This window comes from Mirounga angustirostris, unplaced genomic scaffold (genome assembly GCF_029215605.1).
Source record: "Mirounga angustirostris isolate CCGP_5_RB_7025 unplaced genomic scaffold, mMirAng1.0.hap1 SCAF_10, whole genome shotgun sequence".
Taxonomy (NCBI): domain Eukaryota; kingdom Metazoa; phylum Chordata; class Mammalia; order Carnivora; family Phocidae; genus Mirounga; species Mirounga angustirostris.
Genome location: NW_026991718.1, coordinates 62,350,007 through 62,376,321, shown reverse-complemented (window position 1 = coordinate 62,376,321; position 26,315 = coordinate 62,350,007). Strand labels below are relative to the sequence as shown.

The 26,315-nt window shown below is 34.7% G+C and overlaps 1 protein-coding gene across 2 annotated transcripts in view; it reads right to left on the bottom strand.

Annotated features, from left to right (window-relative positions):
* Positions 1-26,315, bottom strand: part of FANCL (FA complementation group L) — an 89,707-nt gene that overhangs the window by 2,749 nt on the left and 60,643 nt on the right. For both annotated transcript variants that reach the window (XM_045884953.3, XM_045884954.3), the window contains 4 exons: positions 7,310-7,460; positions 688-771; positions 170-215; positions 12-93 (listed from right to left, as the gene is read on the bottom strand). In XM_045884953.3, the coding sequence (XP_045740909.1) occupies positions 12-93; positions 170-215; positions 688-771; positions 7,310-7,460 (363 nt within the window). The remainder of the gene's footprint in view (positions 1-11; positions 94-169; positions 216-687; positions 772-7,309; positions 7,461-26,315) is intronic.

The following is a 26,315-nucleotide window of genomic DNA, read 5'->3' as shown; positions in this document are numbered from 1 at the left end:
ATAAAACTTACAGATTTTTCCAGGTTAGCATGAGCTGGAAAATCTATTTCTAAAACATCTTTCAAGTTTTGTAACAGACTATTTTCTGGATTCCTGAAAGCATGAAAAAAAAATTTGTTATTAAATTTGCAAAATAGAAAAATAACTATTGTATTGCAAAGATACCTACCACGAATGTATGTTTCTGCTCAGCTTAATTCCCAGAGGTTTTACCACTTCAGATATTTAAAAAAAAAAAAAAAAAAGTGTTTAATAATTTAGCGTCTGCTGCTCTAACTTTGTAAAGATATTTAGCACAGAATTTTTTTTTACTGAGATATAATTGGCATATAACATTGTATTAGTTTTGGGTGTACGACATAATAATTTGGTATATGTTTTTATTGCAATACACTCACTACAAAGGTTAGTTAACATCCATCACCACTTACAAATGTTTTTTTGATGAGAACTTTTAAGATCTATTCTCTTAGCAACTTATAAATATTGTTAAATACAGAATTTGCTAATTACTTGACTGGAAAATCTAAATCATATATTTTTTAAAAACCACAAAAGTACACAGTTCAGAATGATGAGACATTTTCATTTAAAATGATTACCAATATATTAATATTTCAGAATATTTTAACAGTGCAAGATAAGAATTTTATGACTCTGTTAACGTTTAAATATGAGATCTCATACCATGGTCTGCTCCAAGAAAGCAGCACTCAGGAAGCATAGTAGGATGCCTGGGGTCAATGTCTATATTTATTGAAGCATTATTTCCTAGAATAAAAGAATATTGAAGTTTATAGAAGTAGAAAAGTTCATCAAACAAAAAATAAAGGGTTATCTACCTGGTACTTAGTGTACCAAAGGAAAGATTAGCCAATGTTTTATAGTTTTTTAATAAGCATATTAGTATTTTATAGTCTAAAAGAAATTTTGAAATTACGATTATGACTAAAGATTTGGGGATCCATCCAAAGTTTCAAAATACATAGTCAATCCATTGAGTTACTATAATTAATTTATACTAGAATTCTGATCAGAATTCTATTATAGTGTAAATAAAAATTATCTATAGAGTGATAAAGATCTTTAACATTAAAAGAAATCACAAGATTAAGAAATAGTTATCTAAATGACTTCCATGACCTCCTTGAAAAGCAGAACTGTGGTCAAAAATTAAAAGATGAGAAATACAATAAATGGTAAAAACAAACATGTTTATGATTTTTTATGAAGTTTTATCAAAACATTTTCTATCAATAATCACTTTCAATGTAAATGGACTAAATTCTCCAATCCAACGACATAGGGTGTCAGAATGGATAAAAAGAAAAAAACAAGACCCATCTATATGCTGCCTACAAGAGACTCATTTTACACCTAACACCACCTGCAGATTGAAAGGGAAGGGGTGGAGAAACACTTATCACACACATGGGTGTCGAAAGATGGAGTAGCCCTACTTATATCGGACAAACTAGACTCTTTTTTTAATTTAAATTCAATTACTATATAGTGTATTACTAGTTTCAGAGGTAGAGTTTAATAATTCATCAATTGCATATAACACCCAGTGCTCATTACACCAAGTGCTCTCCTTAATGCCCATCACCCAAATACCCCATCCCCTGACCCACCTCCCCTCCAGCAACCCTTACTTTGTTTCCTATGATTAAGAGTCTCTTATGGTTTGTCTCCCTCTCTGATTTCATCTTATTTTTTCTCTCCCTTCCTCTATGATCATGTTTTGTTTCTTAAATTCCACATATGAGTGAAATATGTTAATTGTCTTTCACTTATTTCACTTAGCATAATACCCTCTAGTTCCATCCACATCGTTGCAAATGGTAAGATTTCATTTTTTGATGGCTGAGTAATATTCCACTGTATAGATACACACCACATCTTCTTATCCATCTATTGATGGACACATCTGGGTTCTTTCCATATTTTGGCTATTGTGGACACTGCTGCTATAAACAATGGGATGCAAGTGCCCCTTCAAATCAGTATATTTGTATCCTTTGGATAAATACCTAGTAGTGCAATTCCTGGGTCATAGGATAGCTCTGTTTTTAACTATGGACAAACTAGACTTTAAACCACAACTGTAACAAGAGATGAAAAAGGGCATTATATCATAATAAAGAGCACAATCCAACAAGAACATCTAGCAATTGCAAATACTTATGCACCCAATGCAGAAGCACCCAAATATATAAAACAATTAATAACAAGCATAAGAACTAATTGATAATAACACAATAGTAGGGGCCTTTAACACCCTATTTATATCAATGGACAGATCATCTAAGCAGAAGATCAACAAAGAAACAATGGCTGTGAATGACACACTGGACCAGATGGACTTAACCGATATATTCTGAACATTCCATCCTAAAAACAGCAGAATACACATTCTTTTCAAGTGTACATGGAACATTCTACAGAATAGATCACATATTAGGTCACAAAACAGGCCTCAACAAATACAAAAAGATTGAAATCATATCACTCTCCTTTTTTAGTCAATGCTATGAAAGTTAAAGTCAACCCACGAGAAAAAATTTGGAAAGACCACAAATAAATGGAGATTAAACAACGTCCTACTAAACAATGAATGGGTCAACCATGAAATAAAGGAAGAAATTTAAAAATATGTGGAAACACATGAAAATGAAAACACAACAGTCCAAAACCTTGGGGAATGTAGGAAAAGTGGTCCTAAGAGGGAAGTATATAATAGCAATACAGGGCTACCTCAAGAAGCAAGACAAATCTAAAATCTCCAACAACCTAACCTTACACCTAAAGGAGCTAGAAAAATAACAATAAATGAAGCCTAAAGTCAGCAGAAGGAAGGAAATAATAAAGATTAAAACAGAAATAAATGATACAGTATCTAAAAAAACAACACAACAGATCAATGAAACCAGGTGCTGGTTCTTTGAAAAAATAAAATCAATAAACCTCTAGCCAGACATCAAAAAGAAAACGGAGAGGACCCAAACAAATAAAATCACAAACAAAAGAGAACAACCAACACCAAAGAAATACAGACAATTATAAGAGAATATTATGAAAAACTATATGCCAACAAATTGGAACAACCTGGAAGAAATGGATAAATTCCTAGAAACATATAAACTATCAAATTGGATCAGGAAGAAATAGAAAACTTGGACAGACTGATAACAAGCAAAGAAACTGAATCAGTAATCCAAAAACTCCCAGGAAACAAAAGTCCACGGCTAGATGGCTTCACAGGTGAATTCTAGCCACAGTGATCACACAACAAAAAGAATTAAAAGGCATCCAAATCAGCAAGGAAGAGGCCAAACTTTCACTCTCTGCAGATGACTTGATATTCTATATAGAAAACCCAGAAGACTCCATCAAAAAACTGCTGGAACTGATAAACGAATTCAGTAAAGTTGCAAGATACAAAATCAATGTACAGAAATCTGCTGCATTTCTATACACCAATAATCAATCAACAGAAAGAGAAATTAAGGAATCGATCCCATTTACAATTGTACTAAAAACCGTAAGATACCTAGGAATAAACCTAACCAAAGGGGTGAAAGCCTGTACTCTGAAAACTATAGTAATCAAAAAAACTGAAGATGACACAAAGAAACGGAAAGACGTTCCATGCTCATGGATTGGAAGAATATTGTTAAGATGTCTATACTACACAAAGCAATCTATACATTTAATGCAATCCCTATCAAAACACCAACAGCATTTTTCACAGAACTAAAACAATCCTAAAATTTGTATGGAATCACAAAAGACCCTGAATAGCCAAAGCAACCTTGAAAAAGAAAAGCAAAGCTGGAGGCATCACAATTCCAAACTTCAAATTATATCACAAACCTGTAGTGATCAAAACAGTATGGTACTGGCACAAAAACAGACACACAGATCAATGGAACAGAACAGAGAGCCCAGAAATAAACCTACAACTATATGGTCAACTAATCTTTGACAAAGCAGGAAAGAATATCTATTGGGAAAAGTACAGTCTTCAACAAATGGTGATGGGAAAACTGGACAGAAACATACAAAAGAATGAAACTGAACCACTTTCTTACACCAAACACAAAAATAAATTTAAAATGGCTGAAAGATGACCTAAGCATGAGACCTGAAACCATAAAAATCCTAGAGAACACAGGCAGCAACCTCTTTGACATCAGTCGTACAAACTTCTTACTAGATAAGTCTCCTGAGGCAAGGGAAACAAAAGCAAAATAAACTATCAGGCTTCATCAAAATAAAAAGCTTCTGCACAGTCAACAAGACTAAAATAAAAGGCAGCCTACAGAATGGGAGAAGATATTTGCAAATGACATCTCTGATAAAGGGCTAGTATCCAAAATGTATAAAGAACTTGTAAAACTTAACACCCAAAAAACATATAATCCAACTAAAAAATGGGCATTAGATATGAACATACAGGGCGCCTGGGTGGCTCAGTTGGTTGGGCAACTGCCTTCGGCTCAGGTCATGATCCCGGAGTCCTGGGATCGAGTCCCACATCGGGCTCCCGGCTCAGCGGGGAGCCTGCTTCTCCCTCTGACCCTATCCCCCCTCATGCTGTTTCTCTCTCTCTCTCTCTCTCAAATAAATAAATAAATAATTAAAAAAAAAAAAAAAAAGATATGAACATACATTTTTGCAAAGACGACATACTGATGGCCAACAGACACAAAAAGATGCTCAACATCACTCTTCATCAGGGAAACAGAAATCAAAACTATGAGATACCACTTCACACCTGTCAGAATGGCTAAAAACAACATAACAACAGGTGTTGGTGAGGATGTGGAGAAAGGGGAACCCTCTTGCACTGTTGGTGGGAATTCAAACTAGTGCAGCCACTCTGGAAAACAGTATGGAGGTTCCTTAAAACATTAAAAATAGAACTACCCTATGAACCAGCAATTGCACTACTAGGTATTTACCCAATGAACACAAAAATACTAATTCAGAGGGATACATGCACTCTGATGTTTATTTAAAGCAGCATTATCTACAATACCCAAATTATGGAAACAGCCCAAGTGTTCATCGACTGATGAATGGATAAAGAAGTAGTGGTATAGAAATACAATGGAATATCACCCACCCATAAAAAAGAATGAAATCTCGCCATTTGCAACTATGCGGGTGGAGCTAGAGAGTATTATGCTAAGTGAAATAAATCAGAGAGAGATAAATACCATATGATTTCACTCATATGCACAGTTTAAGAAACAAAACAAACAAGCAAAGGGAAAAGAGAGAGAGGCAAACCAAGAAACAGACTCTAAACTCTAGAGACCAAACTGATGGTTACCAGAGGGGAGGTAGGTGGTGGGATGGGTTAAATAGGTGAGGGGGATTAAGGAGGGCACTTGTCATGATGAGCACCCAGTGTTGTATGGAAGTGTTCAATTACTATATTGAACACCTGAAACTAATATCACACTGTATGTCACCTAGAATTTAAAAACTTAAATAAAAAATACAGAAATAAAAAACATTTTCTGAGTTCTTTTGTTCCATTATAAGTTAACAATGAATTCAATTCATATTAAATCAGAAACTGTTCACTCAATAACAAAAGCAACTAACCTAGTTTATAGAATCTAAGAAAATCTATTTCTATTTGGCACTAGATTCTTTTATAAATTCTACCTACTAGAATATTGTACTAATTTCAGAAATTTTACTATGTTTTGAAGGTATATTAGTATGACTGTAAGGTCTATTTGGATTGTATTTTTTATAGTGAAAATGGCTTGATAAATTTTATACACTATAGCATGAGCTTTTGGCTAAGGTTGGCAACAATATGAACACAATTACAACAGATCTGACAAAAAGAGGTAATCAAATCAAATAAAAAATGACTACAAATCATTCATGAGAAAAACAAAAATACAAGAGTTAACTTATAATCTCATTTGTTTATACATTCTTTACCATAAGCACAAATTCCATATTAGCCTTTAGCAATGTCATGTACTAAGGGCTCCAGAAAGTACTTTCACTTAACAGTGGGTATATTATTTATTTCAATTAATTTGCTGAAAACTTGGTCTTAAAAAGACAAATCAATGCCTAAGCAAAAAAAAAAAAGAGCTAAAGGTAAATATAGAGTGTGAATAAAAACCAGGTTGTCTGTGCTGAATGAGAATAAAAGGTACGTTTAATCATTACCTGATCAAAATAATTATTTAAATGGAACCATGAAGAAAATTAGTTACTACACTCCTTTGAAGAAAACATTTTCATTCTTAATATTTGTTCACAAATACACCATAATTTGTTAATTATTCCAAATTAAATGCCGTTAAAGACTTTTTAGACTAACAATACCACTTGTAGAATTGCTTGCACAATGATACCTTCCTTTTCTCATAATTACATGTTACTTCTTTTCTCCCAGATAATCTATTATGCCTGGGGAGAAACTACAAATTTGCTAATGTGGATATGATTCACAACAGAATTTCATAATATCCTTTGGAATATATGCCTTTTAACAATGTATTTATTTGGGCTAAGGAAAACAAGAAGGAAAGATATAAATAGGTATCTTATAATCACCTAACTATACTACTTACTGTGAACTCAAATATAGTTTAAAACATCTAAAATATTGAGGTTGAACTCTAAAACTGACATATATTGCTTGTTCATAATGAAAAATACATAAAGCAATAATTTTATAATAAAGAGAATATGGTTATATTACAGGGATATTTACATCTATATCACATCTTATTCATTAATATCATATATTTATAGTAAAGAAAATACCTAAAATGTTTAATTATTATTCTGTGCTTTCTGATTACTCTTCAATGGCATGCATGGCCCCACTTCAGCTTCCTTTATCCTCTAAATTTTGTCAGAAAATATTCCCAGATCTGTTCACATTAATCTTGTCTAGTGTCATGGATGAAGACTGCATTATTATAATTTTTTCCCTAAGTAATGTAAGTTTTGAAAAGCCTGTTCCACTATTTCTAATTAAAAGTTAATTAAACAGTATCTTTGAATGATACTTCCATTGATCATCACCTTTTATAATGAAACACCTCAGTATTTGCCCTTTTCTCCTAAAATATTTATTCAAATACAGAGTAATAAATCACAGTTCATCCCAAAGTTTTAATAGTTGACTTCAAGCAAAAAAAAAAAAAAAAAAAAGTCTCACCTAAGAGTCCAATGTCCTCTTTAGATCCATTTTCCCAATTAATACGAAGTACACACACACACACACACACACACAGTCTCCTTAATCCTTTTTCTGTACCTAGTGCAATTCTGCGTGCTGTCGCACTCCGGGTAGGTTTTTCTGGCTCAAGTACCCAAGTCTTCTCATCGATTTCATCCATAACATCCCAGAATGCCTTCAGTGACTCTAAGGCTGCCAAAAACTGACCATAAATGCTTATTAAGGAGCTCTGTGAAAGACAGATAAAAGCTGTATAAGTTGCGAGACGCTCTTATCAACAACAGATAATCTTTCACTTAAAATACAATTCAATTTAGAAATTTTAAGCTCTGTTTCATTTCAGCTGAAAATACTCTAGTAAACAAGAGTCAACTCTCCCTGCTTCAGCTCTCTTCACCTCCATTAGCATTGACAGAATTTTTTGTCATAGGACTGTGCATCTTACCAGAAATTGTTTTTTAAAGACCGTATTTATTTTTATTATGATGGATTCTGTACTAAATTTATAGAATAGTAATGACTAATACAAGAGGACATGTATGTACTTTATTAATGACTATACTATATATGTATTGAGCACAGTGTGTATACAATTTTAGTATTAAAGGTATCAAGTTATCTAGTATACAGTTATCAAGTTAAATGCAGCGCCATTTGTAATTTAATTAAATTATTCTTAAACGTTATTAACTTTACAGACTTATTTAGGCAGAGTATAAAAAGGTTCTACACATATTTTCCCCACAAAGTTTTTATTTATTAAATTCAAATAATAATGGAGTACATTTTCTGTAATATAGATCTATTAATGAGAATAATGCATCTTTTTTTTTTTTAAAGATTTTATTTATTTATTCGTGACAGACAGAGAGAGAGAGAGAGAGAGAGGCAGAGGGAGAAGCAGGCTCCCCGCAGAGCAGGGAGCCCGATGCGGGACTCGATCCCGGGACCCTGGGATCATGACCTGAGCCGAAGGCAGACGCTTAACCATCTGAGCCACCCAGGCGCCCCGAGAATAATGTATCTTTTAATGGGTGGGGAACAATGTTTAATTGGGGCTGAAAGTTAGTGTTCCCCTTTATCAAAATCAATTGCAAATGTTTATCTGTTAATGTCTGTAATGAAATTTTACATATATCAACCCTGAAAATGTATTTTCACATACACAGGCACCATGTGGGATATCTAGTACTGACAAATACTGATACAAATCCAGAAGCACAGGATTTTAATAGAGACCATTCATTACTAGGAAGACATCTGTAGATTCTATGAGGTTCTACTCTTTTTTTTTTTTCTTGAGGTAAAATCGACATACATTGCATTAGTCTCAGGTGTACAACCTAATTTATTATTTGTATACACTGTGAAACAATCACAGTAAATCTAGTTACCTGTCACCATACAAAGTTACAAAAAAAAATTTTCTGCCCTTGTGATGAGAACTTTTAAGATTTACTCTTCCCAACTTTCAAATATGTAATATAACACTGACTAGGTTTTACACATTTCTAAGAATTCAAACAAATTACAAGTAAGGTTTCTTCTAATGTTAAACTTTTAGCCAATGTCTGAATTCAGTATTTCAGACATTAATCTTTTATGGGAATTATCAAATACATTTCCACTAATAATAAGAACTAAAGCCATTACTGATTTTTTTTAAAGATTTTGTTTATTTATTTGAGAGGAAGAGAGAGAGAGAGAGAGCACGAGCAGGGGGAGGGCAAAGGGAGAGGGAGAAGCCGGCTTGATCCCAGGACCCCAGGATCATGACCTGAGCTGAAGGCAGACGCTTAACCGACTGAGCCACCCAGTCACCCCTACCATTACTGATTTAAAAAATCAATTTATAATTACTTTCAAAGTCAACAGTTTCTTATAAAGTAGTATGTTTAAAGGTTACCACTATTTACTAAATATTTTTATATTGAAAGCAATCAAACCTAAAAGCTTAAAAGAAGAATTAAGGATCTTGTTTCAAATAAGCAAAACATATTTTAAAAACCACTGAAAATATCACAAATGTATTTATCCCAAATAACTGATACAAGCCAACAATGCAAGAATACAGTATACCCTGAGTAACGTGAAAAGAAAATACTTCCTTAAAGGTATATTTTGTACTTATATGTGCTTAAGGAAAACCCATTTCATCTCATCACTTCAGTCAGGGTTTACACCTAGATGAAGTCATGGCTCAGTTTCACAAAGCTAGTTCAACTCTGCAACCTTCAATAAAGGTGGGGGAGGTAAGAGTAGGAACAAAAGCTTGAAGGTAGAATACCTGTTCTCTATTGTTATGCCATACTTATCTATAAATTTAGATGCCAAAATCCAGAAATCAGAAACCAAACTCCCAAGTTTTGTTTTGTTTTTACTATGGGCTGCACTTTATTTCCTCTTTCATTAAATGTGCCACCATTCTTTAGATACCCACACAAGAAATCAGCTGTGATTTCTTTTTACACCTAATACATTCAATAACTAAAGATCTGTTTTTATTTTTAACATATTTCTTGGTAACTCTATTTACCCTAGTATTATTATGTACTATTAAAATAACCCCCTTGTTCTTGCTTCCACATCCAGACATGCCATCACTGACTTACTGAAAAATACCCTATCTAAAATGTAAAACTGAACATCAGTCCGCCTCAGAAAACCATTCAAAACAACCTTCAACTGGATTTTTCCCCTCTAGTCATATTTCCCTGAAGCCCATTATTTATATTGCAATTAGGTTGATATTTGTATTCTGCAAACCGGATACTATAACTTAACTTCCTGGCTTACAACAAAACAATGTAAATAAATGGCAGTTCTCTAAGTGGTATTTTTCCTTTGTAATACCAGCACTTAATGATAGCAACACAAATTCCAAAATTTAAGTAAACTGAAGTCAACTACCTGATATAAAATAATCATTTATGACCTTCATCATTTTATTTATTAAGGCTACTGTTATTTATAAGTAGCTTGCAAATTATGTTTTATGTTAGTGATTAAAACCACAGTTCTTTATCATGGCTTGCAATTAACATTTAATATGTATCCATAGATATGTTTACATAGAGTAAACTAAAATACTTCCCATGGGCGTATTTACCACTCCAAGATTCAGTAAGCATCTTCTCTATGATGCCAAGTTTCTATCTATGATTCCCAAATTTCTTTAGGCCAGATAGAGAACTCCAGAACTGCTCAGCTATCACTATACAGATGATCTCTATATTGCTAACAGACGCATCGGATTCCTATTGCTCCACACTGATCTCATTATCTTCCCAGAGAAATCTTCCCCTCCTAGGTTCCCCACACCCACCCCAGGTGACAAAAGATACAACCAGGAATCTAAGCATAGATTACTAAGTAGTAACTAGATTACTAAAAAACCCTTCTAACTGAATTTTCTTCCTTTAGTTATAGCCCCTTAAAACTCATTATTTACACTGCAGTTAAACTGATTTTTGTATTCTGCAGATCTGAAACCATAATTTGTGTATAATAAGGCAAACACTGATCATCAGATATATACACAACAATTGCTGGACAGTATGTTGATTTATTAATAGCTTTATTGAGATTAGCTCAATAATATGTACAAAGTACTGTACATATTTAACATGTACAAGTTGATGAATATGTCTATTTTTGCTTTGCTGCCTGTGCTTCTGGTGTCAATCAAGAGATCATTACCAAGACTAAGATCAGGAAGTATTCCCGTTTTGTAAGGAGTTTTTTTAGTTTCAGGTCTTATATTTAAGTCATTAATTCATTTTGATTTTTGTGTACAATGCAAGGTAAGGGTCTAATTTCCTTTTTTTGCATATGGATATCTGATTTCCCAATACCATTTGTTGAAGAGACTATTCTTTTTCAAAATCAGCACAATGTCTCTTTCCTTTCTCTCCACTTATAGCTCTATCTGTATTTAAAAATCTGTAATTGTTAACCCAAGGAAAAGCTAACCAAAAAAACCCCCAAAAAAGTCATAAAATGCTTTCACAGTGGCATCTTTCATTTGAAATAAGTACACCAAAACACAATGTCCATTTATGGTGTGTCTGACTGTAAATGAAATCTTAAACATAGCTCTACTTAAAACTACTCTGCATTTTGAACAAAAAATAAGATATCTTTTTAATAAAGAAAATGACAGTAAAAATAATAAATAAAACAACCCTGGAAGTAGAAGTCAGTTAGTAATTAACAGAAAAAGTAAATTTTAAATTCCAAAAATTATATTTTACTATGTAGTCATGTGAAGTAGATACATTAAATATTACTTTTATGTTCTAGATAAAGAAGAAAGTCCAAAAGGTGAGCAGTGAGACATAGAAACATTTCTCTTGGGAATTTCAATGAATTTAGGAGGTAGACATCAGAACTAATGTATCAGTAAGCTATGTGAAAAACAGATTTTTCTCCAACTGCTTATTTTATCCATTAAATCATTCACAAACTCTTATTTTGAACTGATTTTCCCACTGAAATTGGAAAACAAAAACCCATTTCTAAATGCAGTTTCGAACAATGCAATATCTTATGTACATCATCATAAATGCCAAAGGAGCACACACTATATAATATGATCAAAGTTAAATATTTTGCAAGAAGAAAAGTTTTCTAAAAAATTTCTTCAGGGGCACCTGGGTGGCTCAGTTGGTTGGGAGTCTGCCTTCAGCTCGGATTGTGATCCCAGGGTCCTGGGATCGAGCCCCGCATCAGGCTCTCTGCTTAGCGGGGAGTCTGCTTCTCCCTCTCTGCTCTCCCTCAAATTAAAAAAAAATTTTTTTTTTTAATTCCTTCAAAAATAAAAATTGCCCAAGTTCCCATTTTTTAATATAAGGAGTTTCACATTTCACCAAAGCTACTTTTTTAAGATTATTTCGGGGGTGGGGGGGTATAGGGGAGCAAATTTACAATGTGCAAAATGAATTTAAAAATGAATCAAATAAAGCCAAACTCAGGAAAAAAGTTTACTGATATTAAGAAGTAATATTAAAATAAAATATTAAATGTTGGCAAAGATGTAAAACAATCTAAACTTTCATTTGCTGCTGGTAAGCATGTAAAATGGCACAACTGCTTTTGAAAATATCTGACACCTTCTTTAAAAAAACTAAATATATTCCTATCTTACGACCTAGCAGTTCCACTCCAACAGAAGTGAAAAGATACGTCCATAAAAAGACTTATGTAAGAATGTTCATAGCAGGGGCGCCTGGGTGGCTCAGTCATTAAGCATCTGCCTTTGGCTCAGGTCAGATCCTAGGGTCCTGGGATGGAGCCCCGCATGGGCTCTCTGCTCAGCAGAAAGCCTGCTTCTCCCTCTCCCACTGCCCCTGCTTGTGTCCCTCTCTCACTGTGTCTCTGTCAAATAAATAAATAAAATATTTTAAAAAAATAAAATAATTTTAAAAAAGAATGTTCGTAGCAGTTTTATTCAAAGAGCCAAAAATTAGTATAAGTCCAAATGTCTATTAATAAGAGCTAGAAATAAACAAACAAGTATATTCATGTAACGGACTACCACTCAGGAATAAAAAGAACCACTGATACATGTCGTAACACAGAGAATTTCAAAAATATGCTGGATGAAATGAGGCTATCTCCAAAAGAGGACATACTGTACACTTCTGTTTATATGAAGTCTGAACCAGGCAAAACTAAGGCATAGCTAAAAAATCAAAACAATGGGGATTTACTAGGAGGAGATAAAAGACTGAGATAATGGTAATGCTCTGCATCTTGAAAATGGACTGCATTAGTATATTTATTTATAGAAACTTATGTTACACACACTTGGAATTTATGCGTTTCATGGTTTCCAAATTTTACAAAGAACTGAACTTTAGTAAAGGTAAACATGCTGAAGTATTTTGGGGAAAGATCTTGGACACCTGCAAATTACTTTGAAAGGCACGAAAACTCAGATCAACTAATGGATGGAGAGATGCACAAATGGAAAGAACAAGAACAGTAAATGTCAACTCTAGAATCTAGGTGGGGGGTACATGAGTATTCATCATAAACTTTTTCAATGTTTCTGTAGGTTTAAAAAGTTATAATAAAATACTGGGGGGAGGGGAAATTATAGAACTTATGTGTGAGTTATTTATTCTAGAAGTTAATTAAATTAATTGAATAGGGTTATAGACTAATCTTTCATTTTTTTCAAATATTCAATAACTGACCTTTAATTCTTTAGATCTATACATTTAAAATAATATATTTAAGACCCTCTCCAAAACAAAATACGAATATGTCTTCCTAGAAAAAAAGCTCACTGTATAAGGCAAGTTATAATCTTTGAAAAGTCCACAGCAGATATTCTTAACCAGAGAATCAGAGTTTAGGTTTAAAAAAAATACATCTTTAGGGGCTCCTGGGTGGCTCAGTCATTAAGCGTCTGTCTTCAGCTCGGGTTATAATCCCGGGGTCCTGGGATCGAGCCCCACATCGGGCTCCCTGCTCCATGGGAAGCCTGGTTCTCCCTCTCCCACTCCCCTTGCTTGTGTTCCCTCTCTCGCTGTGTCTCTCTCTGTCAAATGGATAAATAAAATCTTTTTAAAAAAAGATACATCTTTATATTCTCAAAATTAGCATCTCCTTCAACTACAGATATAGAGAACAACAGAAATAGTATCAATACCTGTAATTTTCTCTACAATAAAAATTGTATTGCAATCACCTAGGGAACTTAAACACTAATATCAAATGTCACTGTCAGCCATTCCTTTGTAATTAACCTTGGTTCAATGCAGCCTTGGCCTTGGGACTTCTAAAAGCTCCCCAAAGGATTCTAATGTGCAGAAAAAGTTAAGAATAACTAGTAGAACAATGAATAGCCATCCCTGTTAAAAGTCTAAAGGTTACAGGATCATGTTTCTAAAAGATTTAAACAATTCATGTAGCAAGCGACAAAGACGAGCACTACATAATGACAAAGATAACAATCCAATTGTATATATTTATGCACCCAACATAGGAGCACCTAAAAACATTAAAGCAATTATTAACAGCCAAGAAAGGAGAAACTTTAATGCAAGTAGAGGACTTGAACACCTCACTTACAGCAAAGGACAAATCATTCAGAGAGAAAAATCAACAAGGAAACAGTGGCTCTGAAAGACACATTTGACCAGATGGACCTAACAGATATATATACACAGAATATTGCATCCAGAAACAGCAAAATACTCATTCTTTTCATTTTTCTTAAAAGTAGTTTGCTCTCAGAGCCAGTCAATGATGTACCTAGCTTCTTCAAACTCAATTCTACCTGAGTATAAAGTGTATGAGCTACCTACCTGCTGACACTTGGCAGGGAGTTGAAGAGATGCTGTCCTCCCAAGACTTTGGCTAAGCACATGGCAACTCCAAGACAAATAATGTGGGCAGAAAAAAAAAAAAAAAAAGGTAGAGAAAGCATAACACCCAGTCCTTAAAATAAAAATTGACCTAAATAATGCCTGGGGTATAATCTCTGGGAATATTAGTATGCTGATGTCTAAATGTCTCTCTCTCAATTTTATTATCACTAGACTTCAGTGTAGGATGAGGAACGACTTGGTTGTTGAGGGAAGGCTCCAAATATATTTGCTGCAGGTAATTGCTTATGTGCCTATTCTGATGAAATCAAGAATCGTAGCAGTGCAGAGGGCAAAAATGGGAGCAGGGCCAATGTTGAAATGAAGTGAAAAGCAACATGTATGGGTGTTCATACAAATTATTCTGGAGGAAAAGATTGGTGGGGGTGGGGAGGAAGTGGATAATTGAGGAAAGAACGAAACTTGAGAGGGTATTGGGGAAGAAAGGAAGACACAGGTAAGAGACACAAAGAGGCTTCCAACCATTCTGTGGCGGGGAAAAGAATGCCAGCAAGGACCTCACCTCTTTCTCCAGAGCTGTTCACGGGTGGCTGCTGGCTCTGAGCAATCCGTGGGGGCTGCTGGGTGGCCTTAGCCTGCACTTTGCTGGCATTGATTTCATAACCCCCCACTATAATCTAGGCTGGGAACACAAAGGTGGACCCTCTGCGAATTCAATACAGATAATATGACTGCACGTGGTAAAGGGTGCTGGCCAGGGGAAAGAGTATTGATACAGGGGCCAGCAGACTTGGTTCAAATCTCATCTCTAACATCCAAAGTTTAACTTCTCAGGACCTCACTTTCCCGGATCGTAACATGGGCATGTTGTGCGAGCACTGTAAGGTTGGAGGAGTAAATGCGAGAATGTACCTAAAACGGTATCAAAGCCCGGCACATGGGACATTTCCATCCTTTCCCCTTGCCTGGAGCCTTTTAGTAAGAAGATATCAATTCTCCCTACCTTGGCTTTAAATTATGACTAATTACTTAACCTCCTCCCATAGGGTTTAGGTAAAAAAAAAGAGAGTCTTCTTCAAAATCTTTCCAAGTGTACATAGAACATCCTCCAGAACAGATCACATGTTAGGCCACAAAACAAGTCTCAATAAATTTAAGAAAAATGAAATCATATCAAGCATCTTTTCTAACCACTACAGTAGGAAACTAGAAATCAATTACAAGAAAAAGTCATCTGGAAAGTACACTATACACAGAGGCTAAATAACATGCTACTACACAATGAATCAGTCAACCAAAAAATCACAGAGGAAAACAAAAAAACATGGAGAAAAATGAAAATGAAAACACAACGGTTCAAAATCTTTGGAATGCAGCAAAAGCTGTTCTAGGAGGGAAACTTATAGCAACATAGGCCTACATCAAAAACAAAAACCAAGAGGGGCGCCTGGGTGGCTCAGATGGTTAAGCGTCTGCCTTCGGCTCAGGTCATGATCCCAGGGTCCTGGGATCGAGCCCCACATCGGGCTCCTGGCTCGGCGAGGAGCCTGCTTCTCCCTCTCCCTCTGCCTCTCTCCCTGCTCATGCTCTCTCTCTCTCTGTATCTCTGTGTCTCAAATGAATAAATAAAATCTTTAAAAAAAAAAAAAAAAAAAACAAGAAAAATCTCAAATTTAACTGTACACCTAAAATGGCTAGACACACACACACACACACACACAAATATAATGCCCAAAGCTAGAGGAAGGGAAATGACAAATATTAGAGCAGAAATTAATGAAATCGAGATTAAAAAATAGAAAAAAAAATCAATAAAACCAGGAACTACTTCCTTGAAAATATAAACAAAATTGATAAAGCCCTAGCCAGACTCATCAAGAGAGGTCTCATATAATTAAAATCAGAAACAAAGGAAGAGAAATAAATGACCTTACAAAAATAGAGGATTATAAGAGATTATGAAAAATTATATGCCAACAAATTGGACAACCTAGAAGAAATGGATAAATTCCTAGACACACATAATCTTCCAAAACTGAATCATGAAGAAACAGAAAATCTGAACAGACCAATTACTACTAATAAAATTGAATCAGTAATAAAAAAAAAAAACTAACAAAATTCAGGGCAAGATAGATTCACATATAAATACTACCAAACATTTAAAGAAGAGTTAATATACATTCTTTCCAAACTATATCAAAAAACAGAAAAGGAAGGGAAACTTCTGAATTCATTCTACAAGGCCAGCATTACCCTGATACCAAAACTACACTACAAAGAGAGGAAACTACAGGCCAGTATCTCTGATGAACACAGACATAAAAATCTTCACAAAAAATTCAACAATATATTAAAAAAATATCATTCACCACAATCAAATAGGATTTATTCAAGGGTGCAAAGGTGGTTAAGCACTCACAAATCAATGTGATATATCACATTAATAAGAGAAAAGATAAAAACCGTATGAGCACTGCAATAAGATGCACAAAAGCATTTGACAAAATACAACATCTTTTTATGATAAAATCTCTCAATGAAGTGGTTTTAAAGGAAACGTATCTCAAAATGATAAAGGCCAAATATGACAAACTGACAGTGTCATACTCAGTGGTGAAAAATAGAGCTCTTCCCCTAAGATCAGAAACAAGATAAGGATGTCCACTCTTACCACTTTTATTCAACATAGTACTGAAGTCCTACCTGCAGCAATCAGACAGGAAAAAGAAATAAAAGCCATCCAAATTGGTAAGGATGAAGTAAAACTGTCATGCTTTGCAGATGACATGATACTATAAATAGAACACCCTAAAGACTCCACCAAAAAACTATTAGAACTGATCAATGAATTCAGGAAAATTTCAGGATACAAAATTAATATACAGAAATCTGTTGCATTTTTATATACTGAGTAGCAGAAAGAGAAATTAAGAAAACAATACCATTTACAATTACACCCAAAAAAATTAAAATACTTAGGAATAAACTTAAGAAGGTGAAAGACCTGCTATACTTTGAAATATAAAACACTGATAAAAGAAACTGAAGATAACAAAAACAAACAGAAAGATATGCCATGCTCATGGATTGGAAGAATTATTATTGTTGAAATGTCCATACTGCCCAAAGCAATCTACAGATTCAAGGCAATTCCTATCAAAATACCAACAGCATTTTTCATAGAACTAGAAGACAGACTAAAATTTGTGAGGAAGCACAAAAGACCTCGAATAGCCAAAGAAATCTTGAGGAAAAAAAAGAACAAAGCAGGAGGTATCATAATCCAGATTTCAAGATATACTACAAAGCTGCAGTAATCAAAACAGTACGGTACTGGCACAAAAACAGACACATAGATCAATGGAAGAGAATAAAGAGCCCAGAAATAAACCCATGCTTATAAGGTCAATTAATCTACGATGAAGGAGGCAGGAGTATACAATGGGAAAAAGACAGTATTTTCAATAAATGGTGCTGGGAAAAATGGACAGCCACATGCAAACGAAGGAAACTGGACCACTTTCTTACACCATACACAAAAATAAATTCAAATTGGACTAAAGACCTAAATGAGACCTGAAACCATAAAAATCCTGGAAGAAACAATAGGTAGTAATCAGCCTTAGCAACATGTTTCTAAATGTGTCACCACAGGCAAGAGAAACAAAAGCAAAAATAAACTACTGGGACTACACCAAAGAAAAAGCTTTTGCAGTGAAGGAAACCATCAACAAAATGAAAAGGAAACCTAGTGAATGGGAGAAGATACTGGTAAATGATATATTCGATAAGAAGTTAATATCCAAAATATATAAAGAACTTACATAATTGAACACTACGAAACAAACAAAAATCCAATTATAAAATGGGCAGAGGGGAGCACCTGGGTGGCTCAGTCATTTAAGCATCCGACTCTTGATTTCAGCTCAGGTCATGATCTCAGGGTTGTGAGATCAAGCCCCATGTCAGGCTCTGTGCTAGGCGCGAAGCCTGCTTAAGATTCTCTCTCTCCCCTTCCCTCTTCCCTCACCCACCCCTCTCTTATTTAAAAAAAAAAAAAAGAAAGAAAAAAAGCAGAGGACCTGCATAGACATTTTTCTCAAGAAGACAAACAGATGGCCAACAAATACATGAAAAGATGCTCAACATCACTAATCATCTGGGAAATGCAAAATCAAAACAAGATATCAGCCTACACCTGCCAGAATGACCAAAATCAAAAAGCAAGAAATAACAAGTATTGGCAAGGATGTAGAAAAAAAAAAAAAGGAGCCCTTGTGCACTGTTGGTTAGAATGTAAACTGGGGTGGCCACTGTGGAAAACAGTGTGGCAGCTCCTCAAAAAATTAAAAATAAAAATATCATATGACTCAGTAATTCTACTACTGGGTATTTACAAAAGAATATAAAAACACTAATTTGAAAAGGTGCACTCTGTTTATTGCACTTTTATGTACAGAAGCCAAGATATGAAAGCAACCCTAAGTGTCTACTGATAAATGAATGGATAAAGAAGATTTGTGTGTACATATATACACAATGGAATACTACATAGCCATAAAAAGGATGAAACCTTGACATCTGTGACAATATGGATGGACCCGGAGGGTATTAAGCTAAGTGAAATGAATCAGACAGAGAAGGACAAGTAACTTATGATGTCAATTTATGTGAAATCTAAAAAAACTGGTGGTTGTGGGGTTGGGGGAGGTGAAATAGATAAAGAGGATTAAGAAGCTGAAACTTCAGTTATAAAATAAGTCTTGGAGATGAAAAGTACAGCATACAGATTATAGTCAATAGTACTGTAATAATAGGGGTGCCTGGATGACTCAGTCATTAAGCGTCTGCCTTCGGCTCAGGTCGTGGTCCTGGGGTCGTGGGATCGGGCCCCACGTCGCGCTCCCTGCAGGAAGCCTGCTTCTCCCTCTCCCACTCCCCCTGCTTGTGTTCCCTCTCTCACTATATCTGTCAAACAAACCAACAAATAATCTTTAAAAAAAAAAAAAGTACTGTAATAATATATGACGACAGATGGTGACTATACTTATAGTAAACACTGAGCAATGTACAGAAGTGTTGAATCAACATGTTGTACACCTGAAACTAATAAAACACTGTATATTAATTATACTTCAATAAAAGAAAAAGATTCGAGCAATCCAGTTTATGAGGAAAAAAGCATCCTTAACATTTACATTTTAATTTTAACTTGACTGTTTTTTAATGTTTAAACAGTATTTTAATTTTGGGATTTTTGGGGGGGGTATACAATAAATTTGTAAAAATGAACATGTTCTATAAATCAGACCCGTGGATAAAAGTTTTAACTTCAACTTAGAACAATCAGATGAGCAAATTAATTTCACTTGGCTTCTGCAATATGGAATAGCGTTTATCCATACAAGACTTGAGTGAGACAACATACATAAAATGCTAAACTGCTTAGCATAAAATGTATGTTTAAAAATTGACAGCCATTATTAAAAGTCATACGGTCCTTGACCTGGAGAAGTTCACAGCCCATGAACAAAAACAGCAAACTGAAAAATATCTGTATCATATCAAAGTATCAATATTATAATATAAATATTACATGTATATATGACATAGGTGCCCCATTATTATTTTTCTAATAAAAAAATCATAATTGTTCTAATCATAATCATTTTATTTCACATGTAAAAATAAATGGTCTGTGAGCCATCCTTTCACTTCATGATGTGACAGATTAGTGAAGAACACTCTAGCCTAATATTTGAACTATGTGTCAGGTCTGTGTCGGGATCTCTACTACAAAGATAAGAGCATCCAGTACACAGGGAGGTCACAGCTCCCATCTTGATGGTAATGAAGTATTTGATCAAGACATACTCAGCCTCTTAAAGACTTAATATTGCATCAATAAATATGGGTGTGTGGTAGAAAACTTCAAAGGTGACTTCCAACTCTAAAAGTCAAGAATTCTAAATATAACTGTTTGAAAATCCATAAAGCAGACAGTTCTGTCCACTTAAAAGTACCTATCTTTACTCCCATTTAGTTTCAATTCGTGTTTATAAATAGATTTTCTCATTCAAATTATATATAAGTATCTATCCATTAAATATGAACAATTTATATGATTCAACATAGTCATTTCTTCTTTAATCATACCAGAATCAAACTATTTGGACATTATATCTTCTATCCCCATGTATCCAAGGGAAGAAGCCAATGATGCATTACAAAACTACCATTATTTTCTAAAATAAAGGGAAAAAAAATCAGTCTTCCAAAACTTTTGAGTTTTTGGAATAGGTTAGGAACCACAAATTTCTAGCAGGAATAGCAAGCAATTATATAGCTATAACATGGCGAAGATCCAAAAATTACTGCAGGTATTAATTTACTAATCAAAGAGAAAAATGCCAGCTTTTTTTTTTTTGCACATATACGTAATGCCATGATGGAAGGAAATGAAATAGAGGAAGGAAGACATAAAACAGGGGGAAAAAACTAAAGAAGACAAAAATAAGCAGCAAAAAAAAAGCAAAAGCAAAAACAACAAAAAAAAAACCCTTAAGGTACACACACAATAGGCTTAGGATTCCAAAAGCAATAAGCTGTCTTACAGGGAAGAAATGTATCCCAGTAACCAAGATAATGATGCAGAAGCCTACCCCTAAGCCTTCCTGTGGTGAGAGAAAGGAGAAGACAGGATGCTAAGCAACCTCTTGTCCTTAAAACATTAAAAAATAAAAGTGAAAGGGACACCCAGGTGGCCCAGTTGGTTAAGCATCTGCCTTCCATCAGGTCATGATCTCAGGGTCCTGGGATCAAGCCCAGCATTGGGCTCCCTGCTCAGCCGGGAGCCTGCTTCTCTGTTTCCCTCTGCCACTTCCCCCGGCTCCTGCTCTCTCTCTAAGTAAATAAAATCTTTTAAAAATAAAATAAAATAAAAGTGAAAGGAAGAGAAATACTGAAATATCTAGAAAATATAAAACAAGGTGAGCAAAGGACATTCTACTCTACCTGCTCCAAAGATATGCAGCAAGGGCCCATGCTGAGGCATACCAAGCACACTATCTTTCAGTCTGTGTATTTCCATGTGGGGCAGAACTACAACAGAAAAAAAAGGTATAGACCAAACACCAGGAATTGGAAAACTACCTCTGTAACATTACCTGCAAGGGAGCACAAAGCTAAGTTAACAGGGGAGATATTCTTGGGTATGGAGTCCGATCCTCCTGTGTGAAAAGCAAAGGTCAGAAGAATAACAAGAATTTATTAATCTTGAGGAAAAAAACAGACCTCTCAACATAATTTGAAAAGAGCAAGCATAAAGATATTAAGAGATCAACCTAATATTAGGTTCACCTAAGACACTTAATGAAATTCTCTGCACTGAAATCCGAATACCTGGACTATTCTGTATATGGGCTTCTCAATGGAAAGATCTATTATGTGGCATCTGTGCACTGATTCACTGAAAATTTCTGAACAAACACAACTGAAAAGATTTCTAAGCAAGCAGTCTGGTCAGTGTGATGGATTTGGTATTTAAACCTTGAGATCATGAACCAATAGAAAGTCTGTCTGGTCAAAGGTCTACATGCCTTACAAAAAAACTAAAAAGGCTTATTCTATTTTCTGACTAGTTTTATAATGTTAAAACACAGCCTATTTTGGCAATGCTTGCCCACTTTTATTGCTGGAGGATGTAATGAATCAAGTACCCTGACATTTGAGCACAGAAAGGTCAAGTTGGTTATTACAGTTCATGTTTAATAAATAAACCATCAGAAAAGTAGGTTATATATACCATTACTCTCAAAACCTTAAATGGTGTCGTATTTCCTTATGAAGCATAGCCAATGAACAGGCAGGTAGATAAAGTTGTTCTTATTAGCTCCATGACTAGACAATGCACCTTCAGAGAAAGAAATCACTGATCTGGTTTCCACAGTGTTATTGTCCACTGATGAACTGTCTGTATGCTTAAGTCTAAACTCTATTCAAAACATGCTAGTACCAAAGAAAGGGAAACCCTCTTACACTGTTGGTGGAAATGCAAGCTGGTGCAGCCACTCTGGAAAACAGTATGGAGGTTCCTCAAAAAAATGAAAATAGAGCTACCCTACAACCTAGAAATTGCATTACTAGGTATTTACCCCAAAGAAACAAATGTACTGATCTGAAAGGGCACTTGGACCCCAATGTTTATAGCAGCAATGTCTACAATAGCCAAACTATGGGAAGAACCCAGATGTCCATCAACAGATGAATGGGTAAAGAAGAGGTGATATTTATATACAATGGAATACTACTCAGCCATCAAAAAGAATGAAATCTTGCCATTTGCAATGATGTGGATTAAACTAGAGGGTATTATGCTAAATGAAATAAGTCAATCAGAGAAAGACAATTATCATATGATTTCACTCATGTAGAATTTAAGAAACAAAACAGAGAAGCACAGGGGAAGGGAAGGAAAAATTAAGACAAAATCAGAAAGGGAAACAAACCATAAGACACTCTTAATCATAGGAAACAAACAGAGTTGCTGGAGGGAAGGGGGTGGGGGAATGGGATAACTGGGTGATGTAATGAGCACTGGGTATTTTTTTTTTTTAAAGTTTCTTTTTTTTTTTTTTTTTTTTTTATTTAAGAGAGAGAGAATGAGAGAGAGCACATGAGAGGGGGGAGGGTCAGAGGGAGAAGCAGACTCCCTGCCGAGCAGGGAGCCTGATGCGGGACTCAATCCAGGGACTCCAGGATCATGACCTGAGCCGAAGGCAGTTGCTTAACCAACTGAGCCACCCAGGCGCCCATGAGCACTGGGTATTATATAAAACTGACGGATCATGAACTCTACCTCTGAAACTCATAATATACTTTATGTTAATTGAATTTAAATGAAAAAATAGTAAAAAAAAAAAATGCTAATTCCATAGGGAAGGCTAGATCTTTAAATGCATTTAATTGAAGTCTATATTCTTCTATACAGTAGAAAATGTTAATAAAATCTTTGTTTTATAAAAAAATATAATGGCCTCTCACAAAGCCTCAAATTCTGCCATTAATATTTTGATCTTGTTATTTTTCTAGGATTTCTTATAAACCTACATGGGAAATGTTCAGATATTTTTAATTAAAAAAAGAAAGCAGGGGCACCTGCTAGAATTTTAAGGTCCTAGCATTAGAAAAGCTCTGGGACAAAGAAAAAAATAACCAGTGGTTGAGCTGAGGTGAGGTGTTTCATTAAGAAGCACCACTCTGAGGCTGACTGAAGCAGTACGGCTAGGTAAAAAGTAAATGCAAAGGAAGTGAAGTAGGGAGTCAGAATTACCTGATTCCTAGCCATTTGCCAACAAGGGAAACATAAGATCAATTCTCTAAAAGGTAAATATATTTTGAAAAATTTTTCCTCATGAAATCAATTTAAAAAAAGCTTTAATGGTAACAAAAGGGTTATCTCTGAAGTAGCCAAAATATTATGTCTATAGAAAGATCTGCCCAATTTAGGTTGTTGTCTTATTATTGAGCCTTGAATGCTCATTATGTAATCTAAATACAAGTCCATTATCAGATATGTAATTTGCAAATATTTTCTCTTAGGCTGTGACTTGTCTTTTTATTCTCTTAACAGTATTTTTCAGGAACAGAAATTTTTTATTTTGATTAAGTCCAATTTATCAATTTGTTCTTATACGGATTTTGTTTGGGGTGTTATATTAAGAAATCCCAAAGTCCCAAAGCTTTTTCCTTCCAGAATTTTCATTGTCTTAGGTTTTACATTAAGTTCATAATCCAATTGGAGTTAATTTCTGTCTATGGATTGAAGTTCATCTTCTTTGGTATACAGCAAACTGTTTCAGCCCAATTTAATGAAAAGACTGTCTTTCCTCCACTGAATTATCTTTGCACCTTTGTATATACATACAACTACTTTCAGCAGTTTGTATGGGTATACATACGATCCCCAACTTACAGTGGCCTGACTTAATGATATTGCGACTTTACAATGGTGTGAAAAATGATATGCGTTCAGTCGAATCCGTACTTCAAATTTTGAATTTTGATCTTTCCAGGCTAGTAACATGCAGTACGATATTCTTGTGATGCTGGGCAGAGAGCCATGCTACCACAAGGCTAAACAATCAATACTTACAAACCATTCTGTGCCCATACAACCATTCTGCTTTTTGTTTTCAGTATAGCGTTCAATAAAGTACATGAGATATTCAACACATTATTATAAAATAGGCTTTGCGTTAGATGACTGCCCAAGTGCTGGCTAATGTAAGTGTTCTGAGCATGTTTAAGGTAGGCTAGGCTAAGCTGTGCTGTCCGGTAGGTTACATGTATTAATTGCATTTTCAACTTAAAGTATTTTTAACTTATGATGGGTTTATCAGGATGTAACCCCATCTTAAGTCAAGGAGTATTTCTATAATGCCACATTGTCTTGATAAGGGTAGATTTATATCTTGAAATCAGGTCATATTAAGTCCTCTAACTTTCTTCTTTTTTTCCAGTTTCCTATTCTAGGTCATTTGCATTTTCCTTATGTATTTTAGAATTATATCATCAGTTTCTAAAATCAATCTGTTGGGATTTTGACTGGGATTGCATTGAATCTGTAGATCCATTTGAAGAGAACTGCCATTTTAACAATACTGAAAAGTCTAATGCATTAATGTGGCCTCTCCCCGTTTATTTAAGTCTTTAGGCAAAAAATTTGCAGATATTTCACCAAAAAAGATATATGGATGACAAATAAGCACATAAAAATATGCTTAAAATCACTGGTCATTAAGGGAATGCAATTAAAACCACAATGAGTTACGACTACACACTATCAGGATGACTAAAATGAGAAAGATAGGGGTGGCTCAGTCAGTGAAATGTCCAACTCTTGACCTCAGCTCTTGATCTCAGAGTCATGAGTTTGGGCCCCATGGTGGGCTCCATGCTGGGTGTGGAGCCTACTTAAAAAAAAAAAAGAGAGAGAGAGAGAGAAAGACTGGCCATATCAAATGTGAGCAAGGATGAAGGCTGTAGAGAAACAGGACCTCTCAGACACTATTGTTTGGAATGTAAAATGTTAACAACCACTTCTATAAACAACTGTTTTGGTTTTTTTTTTTAATGTGAGCAGTTTCTTAAAAAATTAAACATACACCTCCTATATGATTCAGCATTCCACTCCTAGGTATTTGCTGAAGAGAAATGAAAGCGTATGTTCATATAACGACATTACATAATGTTCACAGCAGCTCTATTTGTAATAGCCAAATCTTGAAAACAATTCCTATGTCCATCAACAACTAAATGGAAAATATTTAGTAAATCCATACAATGGAGTACTACTCAGCATAAAAAGAATGAGCTATTATTATATGCCACAGAAGAATTCCTATGCTGGGGAAAGAAATCTGACAGAGAAGAATACATAGAATTATACAAAACTCTAGAAAGTAGATCAGTAGTTGCCTGGGGACCAGCGGGAGGACCAAGTGGGACAGAGAAATTACAAAGGGGAGTGGGGAAACTTGGGTCTAATGGAAATGTTTATTATCTTGATTGTGGGGTTGATTTCACAGGTATAAACATTGGTCAAAACTCAAATTGTACACTTTATAATATGTTCAGTTTATTACATATCAATTATACCTTAATAAAGCTGTTAAAAAAACTAATTTCTGGGTAGAAATGGGATCTACATAGCAATATCTTTTTTGCAGTAGATTAATAATTAG